General features: G+C 36.4%; 1 protein-coding gene across 1 annotated transcript in view; it reads left to right on the forward strand.

Annotated features, from left to right (window-relative positions):
- The window catches only part of knstrn.L (kinetochore localized astrin (SPAG5) binding protein L homeolog), a gene marked incomplete in the record, with an annotated part of 12,088 nt that extends 2,700 nt beyond the window's left edge, over nucleotides 1-9,388 (forward strand). The window contains 6 exon segments of the mRNA NM_001127851.1: nucleotides 814-858; nucleotides 3,044-3,143; nucleotides 5,375-5,489; nucleotides 6,165-6,226; nucleotides 7,870-7,944; nucleotides 8,508-9,388. Of these exon segments, the coding sequence (NP_001121323.1) occupies nucleotides 814-858; nucleotides 3,044-3,143; nucleotides 5,375-5,489; nucleotides 6,165-6,226; nucleotides 7,870-7,944; nucleotides 8,508-8,639 (529 nt within the window).
- Between the last annotated feature and the right edge of the window lie 471 nt (nucleotides 9,389-9,859).

Here is a 9,859-nt window from a genome sequence, read left to right on the forward strand (position 1 = left end):
TAGGGTCCAAATTACCCTAGCAACCATGCATTGATTTGAATGAGAATATGCAATATATAAATGGGAGGGTCGGAACAGAAAGATTAGCAATAAAAAGTAGCAATAACCATAAATGTGTAACTTTAGAGAGGATTTGTTTTTAGAGGGGGTCAGTGACCCCCTTTTGAAAGCTAGAAAGGGTCAGGAGAAGAAGGCAAATAATTAAAAAAAAAACTATAATAAATAAATAATGAAAACCAATTGAATAGTTGCTTAGAATTGCCCATTCTATAACATAGTAAAAGTTAACTTGAAGGTGAACCACCCCATTAAGAGTCAAGGTCAGAGGATTTTACTTTCTCAACTGAAAACCCTTTGATACTGAAGATTTATTTGAGTCCCCATCAAGCCACAACACTTTTATAGAATCATGATTGGTTACTCTATTATCAATTGGAAAATTTCTGAAGTGCTATGTATACAAATAGTGTTATAAAAATGATATACATTTAATGCGTCATTATTCCGTTTTTAAGACCATGTACCATTAGGGCTCCTCTAAAATATCAGCAGTTCCATGCTGGAGATTGCCCTCCACCATCCACTTTATTTATGTGCACTTCTGCAAAGTTTGGTCTCCAAAAGCTCCTTTCTTCAATTAAACAGCCTCCTTGACTTGATGGAGACTGTCATCAGTAAGCACGTGCCTGGTGTCCGCTTTCTGTTTCTCACCCTTGTTCTCATCTGCACACCTCTCAGTTTGGAAAACATAGATCTAGATGTAATAGCACAGAAAATGTCTACACGCAAAACACGCTAACTCTCTTCTTATAGGAAAAAAACCCTTGCTTCTAAGAAACCTTCTGCTCCAACCCGCGGGTAAGATACATTTCATTTTATTGCATTTTAAGTGGATGTTTATGCATCTTTGGCCACTTATGTAGAACTGTTAATCTATTTGAACAGTCCGTCCCATATACTGAATGGGTTATGTACTAAAATACTGCAAGTTTCAGCCCCTGTGGTATTAAAGCTGCTACTCACTATCTGTGTCAGTGATACCCAGAAGGCAGCCCTGGACTGAATAAAGATCTACTAGGAAGCCTTTGTTGGACAGTAAAATCTGTATGGGGCCTGTTATACAGAGTGCTCAAGACCTGGTGTTTTCCGGATAACTGATATTTTGGTAATTTGGATCTTCATACCTTAAGTCTATTATAAAATCAACATTAAATAAACCTAATAGACTGGTTTTGCTTCCAATAAGGATTAATTATATCTTAGGTGGGATCAAGTACAAGGTACTGTTTCATTATTACAGAGAAAAAGAAAAATTTTTACAAATATGGATTATTTGGATAAAGGCCCCCATACACGGGCCAATAAAAGCTGCCAACAGACCGAGTCGACAGCTTATTGTCCGGTGTGTGGGGCCATCCGACGGGCTTCACCGATCGATATCTGGCCGAAAGTCGGCCAAATCTCGATCGGGCAGGTTAATAAATCCCGTCGGATCGCAGCCGCATCTATGCGTGTATGTAATCCTCCGATCCGACTGCCCGTATCTGGTCCATTGTGTTCCGATCGTTGGGCCCTAGGGCCCATGATCGGATCAGCCCGATATGCCCACCTCAGTGTGGGCATATCAGGGGGAGAGATGTCGCCAAACGAGCGGATATCTACATCTATGGCCACCTTTAAATGGAGACTATGGGAGACAGCCATTCAGTAATTCGGAGCTTTCTGGATAACGGGTTTCCTTAAAACTGATCCCATACCTGTAGCACATAAGCTGCTTTATCAATGAGTTTTTTTCTTTTACCACTTTGGATACTGTAACTCATTTCTTTTTATATATAGATTCATGTGTTCCCCCACATCAACGCATTTCGGTTCTCAACCTGACCGTTCCTTGAGAAACGAAACGCGTTGATGTGGAGGAACACATGAAACTTCAAAAAAATGTATTGAATTGTATACCCAGGAGTGCTTCCAATACCTTCATCTGCATGTTCTAAATGGGGAGCACCCAGGCTTATTGGAAATTTGGTGAGTGCTGGTACACATTTTGAATGGGAAAATATATATATATATATATATATATATATATATATATATATATATATATATATATATATATATATATATCTATCTATATATATATATATATATATATATATATATATATATATATCAAGTGTAGGATGACAGCACTCCAAGGATTTAACAGGCAAAGTATAGTGTCAAAAATAGAATAGGTTTATTAAATCCGACGTTTCAGTTCCTCACAGGAACTTTCCTCAGGGAATCCTCTGTTAAATCCTTGGAGTGCTGTCATCCTACACTTGCTACACATTCTTCACTTGGACTAGCACCCAGGTTATTTCCATCTCATGGTGTGCGGACTATACGCATTTTATATATATATATATATATATATATATATATATATATATATATATATATATATATATATATATATATATATATATATATATATATATATATATATTATATATATATTATACAAATGATTCCAAAAATATATCTTCACTACCCAAAATCAGGTAGCCATCCAAAAAACCAATCCCATCACCCTTGTGATTGTGTCTGATGTATGTGTTCCTCGTAGCTCATCGACATTAGAGTGAATGTTCCTAGAGTGGTCACTCAAGTTAAAGCAACACATTCCTTCAAAATCTTGGCACCCATGATTATGTACCAACAGCAAATAATCAATTGTAGCACGATTTTGAAACTCTGCTGTACATGTTCCCTTAAAATCCAGCAACAAATCACTTAAAGCTTGACTAGAATTCAAACCTCTTTGGATTAAAATTGTATTAGAAACTTTTATCAAAGTATTACTCCAAGCCACCATTTAATGTCTCATTACAGTAATACAGTTTTATATACCAACCATAAAGCCGTTAGGACTACTTGGCCTTTTTTCCATTTGTTGAAAATTTTGGAATATGTTGGCACTCTGAGAATAATATACTATCTAGGTTAAGGGCGATTAACAATGTGTTATATCAGGCTAATGGATCTCTTTTCTCTGCAGTATCACAACTCGCTACAGGATGGAAGCAGAATTGCGAGACCGAAACCAGCTTTTGGAAGCAGCCAATGTCAGCTTGCATGCCAACCTGACTAACGCACAGGTCAGACAGAATAAGTTCTTAGCTTTTTCAGTAATGCTATTTCATGTTAATTTATTTTAGTTCATTACTGTCATGGGAAAAATGTTTTTTTTTTTTCAAAATGCACCATTTAATAATGCCGCTCCAGCAGAATTCTGCACTGAAATCCATTTTTCAAAAGAGCAAGCAGATTTTTTTTTTAATATTTAATTTTGAAATCTGACATGGGGCTAGACATATTGTCAGTTTCCTAGCTGCCCCCAGTCATGTGACTTGTGCTCTGATGTGCACTTCAGTCCCTCTTTACTGCAAGTTGCAGTGATATCACCCCCTCCACCCCAGCAGTCTAACAGAACAATGGGAAGTTAACCAGATAGCAGCTCCCAATCACAAGATAACCATTCCCTGGTAAATCTAAGAACAGCACTCAATAGTAAAATCCAGGTCCCACTGCAACACATTCAGTTACATTGAGTAGGAGAAACAATAGCCTGACAGAAAGCAGTTCCATCCTAAAGTACTGGGTCTCTGAAAGCACATGACCAGGCAAAATGACCTGAGATGCACCTACACACCAATATTACAACTAAAAAAATACTTGCTGGTTCAGGAATGAAATTTTATATTGTAGAGTGAATTATTTGCAGTGTAATTTAGAAATAAAATCTACACCATCAAATCATGACAAAGCTTAATTTGTAACAATTTACTGAGCATCAAAGTGTATGTATAAAAAAAGCAACCCTGAAGGAAAGATTTATTCCTGTTTCCTCAGATGTTTGATGCCACTTGAACCGACACCTAAGCTTCCTTTTTCCTCACAATACTATAGCTCTGAAGAGAATTAAGTACATGACTTCAGTTTATAGCACATAGGTGGGTTTTTTTTTGTAGCTGTTCTCTAAAGTGAGAATCACTGCAACTACAACACCTGCTTCTCAAAGAGACTCACTCACTTGTGGGTTCCTGAACACTGCCACCATCTGTCATAATATAAAGGGGTATTTATTAAAGTCCGATTTATTTTTATTTATTTTTTCTAATCGGACTATAAAAGGGAAAAACGAGTTTTGTTTTTCAGAGGAAAAATACTCAATTTTTTCAAGAGTTATTTGTCCAATAGTGTTAAAAGTCCAAATAAAAAAGTACGCCAACTCAGACCTGCTGAGATCATGTAGAAGTCAATGGCAGAAGTCCTGAAGATATCCTGATTTGCACTGGGTTTCTGAAAAAGTCCTGGTATTTGGGCATCAAATCTGAAAAAGTTGCGGATTCAGATTTTTTTATTTTACGATCTTACCACACAATCATTTTTGGGAAAATGTAATGATAAATGGGGGGGAAAAGTCCGTGCAGATTTGGTCGGAGTCTCTTTGCAAAAAATATTAAGATAAATTTGGATAAATAACCCCCAAAATTACCTGTTTTCACATTGTCTAAATACATATGAAATTTCCAAGCACTGTTGCTAAGTTAATTACAGAACATCAGTTTCACTAACTTTGAAATGTGATTTACAAATGTCAAGTCAACATTAATGCACTTCTAAAAATTATTTATAATTTTGGTGTGAAATGTCAACATTTTGGTTTTCATTAGGAAGTGTTGGGTATAACTCCTGTTATCAGTTTTATTTTTTCTTATGTATCACCCTGGATTCACAGATGCATTTAGGAGTTGACCAATGCAATTGTTTACTGTTATATATGATGGTGTGTATTTTAATAGCTAGTAAGTAATGGCCAAACACCATTCTAACTGAAAAATGGAAGTCAATTAGAAGCAAAGCTAGAAGCCCATAGGGCCCCAAAGCAATTTTTTTTGCGGCCAATTGAAAGAGCTAACCTAGGGTCCCCAACCCTTTTTACCTTTGGGCCACATTCAATTGTAAAAAGAGTTGGGGAGCAACACAAGCATGAAAGAAGTTCCTGGGGTTGCCAAATAAGGGTTGTGATTGGCAATATGGTAGAACCTATGGGATTGGCAGCCTACAGGAGACTGTGATTGCCAGTACTCATGGTTTTATACAACCAAAACTTGCCTCTAAGCCCGGAAGTCAAAAATAAGCACCTGCTTTGAGAGCAACATCCAAAGGGTTGTTGAGAAACATGTTGCTCACGAGCCACTGGTTGGGGATCACTTAACCCATGATGGTATGGCTACATTTGTTACTGCTATTGACTAATAAATATATAACTTGAGCTATAAATTGTGGAAACATTATTCCATGTTCATATTGTTCCTTTTAATAGGGTACCATTAAAGAGATGACTGAACGTCAAGTAGTGCTGGAAAATGATCTCAAAGAGTTAAACCGGCGGTTAGAAAAAAATTTGATTATCCTTGAAAACCGAAATATTGATCCTGGTAAGAAACAATCTGAAATATTCATGTGTGTATTCATATGAAATAATATAACAAACACACATTGATATTTACATGCTTAACATCTAAAACCATAAGCGCTATTTGGTGACGGTGATAAAACTCCAGCTCTGTCAATGGCAAGAGTAAGTTTGAGAGAAAAGTCGTTGCTCTGTAGTTTCAGCCTTTACCACTTTCTCCGAAATTGTTCTCTTGATGCAAAATTTATTTTCTAAATAAGATTTGCACTCTGTTATACGGCTAATTTGAAAGCATTTACATACAGTGTTGGATGGTATAAAGAGCTGATTGGTTCTAGTTCTCAGCAGTTTGTAGATGGCAGAGTGAGAATATGCAGTCAATTTAGAATGCGTTGGTATTTGACTGTGAAGGTAGCTCATTGTTTTTGTGTTTTAGTAACCACTATATTTGTTTAATCACTGTGCATAGTTTGTATGTGTATATTTTGATAAATATATGAATATAGGCAGCTGCATTCACAAGCATAACAGTGTGTGGATTATGGTTCTGCAAAGATACAATGATTAAAACACATGGTAGATGCCTGGTTCCCTATTGCCAGATTTGTCTGTGTAATCTGCTGATTGTGTGCTCAGATAATCTTTAACACGACTGTGACTTGTCAATAACACAGTGGCTCCTATTTCACTTTCCAAGTTTCAGGGGAAGAAATCCTGGCATCTGCTGAAGAAACCAGCAAGTTAAGATCAGAAACAAAGGTGAGATGTTCTAAAATAATACAAACCGAGAAATAATATGTAATTTGGTGTAAAGTATTTTACAAACCAAACTGCCCGGCGCTATTTTATTAATAATTTAATGAAAAGTAAGTGTGCTTGTATAGCTTTAAAGGAATTGTTCAGTATAAAAATAAAAACTGGGTGAAAATAAAATGTTTTCAATATAGTTAGTTCCAAAAATGGAATGTGTAAAGGCTGGAGTGACTGGATGTGTAACATAATAGCCAGAACACTACTTCCTGCTTTGCAGATATCTTGGTTTCCACTGATCGGTTACCAGGCAGTGGCCAATCAGACACTTGAGGAGGGCCACATGGGTCATAACTGTTGCTTTTGAATCTGAGCTGAATGCTGGGGAACAATTGCAAACTCACTGAACAGTTATGTCCCATGTGGCCTCCATTAAAGTCGCTGACTAACTCAGAGTTAGAGAGCTGAAAAGCAGGAAGTAGTGTTCTGTTATGTTAGACTTCCAGTCACTCCAGCCTTTATACATTACATTTTGGCTAACTAACTATATTAGAAACATTTTTTATTTAGCAAAAAGCTGGCTTTTTCACTCTACAAAACATGCACCAACCTGGGGCCAGAAGAAGACAATTGTTCTGTGATGCATGCACAGAATTACCCCAGTGCAGTTTTCTGCTAACAGGAGCACTGGCCAAGGGTATCAAGTAAGTGATCATTGTGGGTGTCTTAACATTTGGCACCCCCAGTGATTTCACCTTTCCCTCTGCTTATGTACAATATAGACTATAGCATTGTGAGATTTAGGTTAATAATATAATAATAATAAAAATAAAATGCACAATAATAATATAATGCACAAGAGCCATGAATGTTATGTATTATATCCTTATAATCCTTGGTTAGTGATATTTCTGTCACATGACTCACTTAAATGTGTGTTTTATAATAAATAATTCTCCCTCTGTTGTAAAATAGGATAGAAGTCATTTTGGTGTTCCATGTCCTGCATAAAAACAACTCTGCCTTTGGGGTGCATTATTATCTATATAATCTATGGGTTATTAAACTTTCCATTGACCAAACTGTAAATTAAAGGTTTAAACTCAAGTGAGAACAGATTGTTTATAACTTAAAGTGCCAGCTCTGCTACTTTAAGATGTAAACAATCTTTTCTCACTTGAGTTTAAAGCTTTAATTTACAGTTAATTAAGTTAATAGCAGCATCTGTCAGTACTTTTATGGACACAGTCACTCTATGCCAGTGCTTGTCCTCCCCATAGCACACTCAATGCTGCCACAGCCCATCTCTTATGGGGATTTAAAGTTCTGAAAAAATGCCAAATTAAAGGAACAACAAAAAAAGAAAGTTTATTAACTTAATGATAATATAATGAAATTTTGGAGATTAAAGCTGGCCTAACAGGGTCTGAAACATGGCCACCCCTGCAATGCAAACTCTGAGCTTCTTCAGCTCTGTAGATTCTACGTTTTGAGTCGATTGGCTACTCACACAACCTCTTGTAGCAAATCAGCTGGAGTGAAGAGGGTTAAATCTACAGACGGTAGATGGTTATAATTTCCTTTTAATTTGTCAAAAGATTTTTCTAACTTTAATTTGTGGTGTAACAATGTTCTGTTTCCTTTTTTAATAGCTCTTCACAGAAAATCTTTTAAATGAATTGCAGAATTTCAGCGAAGCAACCAGCGAGCAAAGAACCCTTATGCAGGTATTTATTAAAAAGATGCAATTTTGCTATGAGTTGTACAAGCAGGTACCAGTTGTGTTCACATTTTTTGGACATGCATAAGATACTAGTGGTCATTTACATTGACAGATCTTGCACAGAGAAAGCAGAGACAATTAACTCTGTATCTGTCATATATCTGCATAGTAAGTCTCCCACCGATATCTATGGAAGTACACTGCTTAATCGTCAGTGACACTGGGCTGGCCAGTAATTAGTAATTATCCATATTTATAACTTTCCTTACTTCATAGCATCCATGTATTCTACGTGACTACTGGAAGGTACTGTGCAATTAGTCTATGAAAAACAGATTTCATATGGAAAAACCTTACATCAATAAAATATAGATATTTTAACTGATTATTCAACATTTATAACGGAGGTATAATACTTTCAGGTGATTAAATACTGTATATTCAATTGTTACTATAATTTAATGTACCACGTCTTGCCTGTTTGGCAGTTTGTAACTATTTGTGCTGTGATTAAATGATGTGGTATTTACCAACAAGATGCAATTCATATTATCTCTTTGCTTTTAGACTGTTATGGCAAAATGGAAGGAAGCAGACAAAGGAAGAAATCAATTTGTGGATGAGCAGAAAGCACTTGAGAGAGAACTTGAACAGTTCCGGGAATGCTTACTGCAGGCAGAGAAGCAGCTGAATGTGTGATGAACAGCAACTAAATGTTCCTATCTTTTGACAAAGCAAGAGACTACCTGGCTGTACATATTCATTGCAAAATTGCCCTCCTCTGGATCCTGGGAACATGAAATATAACTAAAGCTATAATAAATGCACATTGTATCAGTGCTACACAATTTGTTGGGCCCTCTAAAAATACATTTTAATAATAATAATTGTACACTTGAGAACAAGCAAATTTACACACACAGTTCAAACTTTTTAAGTGTTCAGAATTGTTTCCTGTGGTGTATCTGATTATTATAATATAGAGAGAAAGCATGAGTGTGTTCATGCCACACATTGTAGAATGGCTTATTATGGCATACGCTTCAGCACTGTGTGATGGATAGTCAATGTCAGCCCATGACAAAACAATAAGAATAATGAAAAACGATGTGCAGCATATTACAAACACCCTTTTAATTTGATAGAAAAGCAAGGGCTAAATTGATTTCTAGAATATGACCAGCACTATGATCAGAAGGGAGATCGCTGCATTATTAGAATCCGGAAGGAACTTGTTACTAGTTCATAAGCTTGCAATATAGAGTAGCATCATTTTTAGTTCATCATTTTGCCTTTATTTAGGTGGTCCGCAAATGTCAGATACCACTGATTTTGCACATCACCCAGACGGGCAAGAACTGTATTCACACACTCTGGGGAAACGTCTTGTTTATAGCCTGTAAATATTCCCTTGTTTATTTGTGAATAAATCCAGTTTTCAACGCTCATAATTTGTTAATCAAGAATATTTGATTTGAACTGCATTAATAGGGATGTTCTACAGCCATGTTCTTAGACAGAAAACAATCGTGCAGATGACATGTGGATGAATACAGAACTAAATTAAAAGGGGTTGTGAAGCTTGCTTTCTTCTGCTGCAGGAATCCCATAAACAGAGGGGTGTCCGTTTCCTTGTTAGCAATGTGGCCAATGCAGGTCATTAGTTTTCCATAGCACAAACTTTGTGTCATTACTGGTGCTGCAACATTCCTCATCCTGCCCGTTAGGAAACATTCCAGATGTTTCATTCAGTGTTGGTATATGTGAAGAAATAACAATGCAAGGTGTGTACTGAAGCCACTATTCTGCATTACTCTTTCTAGGTTTTTTGATTTTCCCATTCTTTTTTACTCATAGGGCAATAGAGAGAACAAGTATTAAGTCATTTGCCGAAGGTAAAGGATGTTCTGTGGCTTAAA

This window comes from Xenopus laevis, chromosome 8S, assembly GCF_017654675.1.
Source record: "Xenopus laevis strain J_2021 chromosome 8S, Xenopus_laevis_v10.1, whole genome shotgun sequence".
In the NCBI taxonomy this organism is placed as follows: domain Eukaryota; kingdom Metazoa; phylum Chordata; class Amphibia; order Anura; family Pipidae; genus Xenopus; species Xenopus laevis.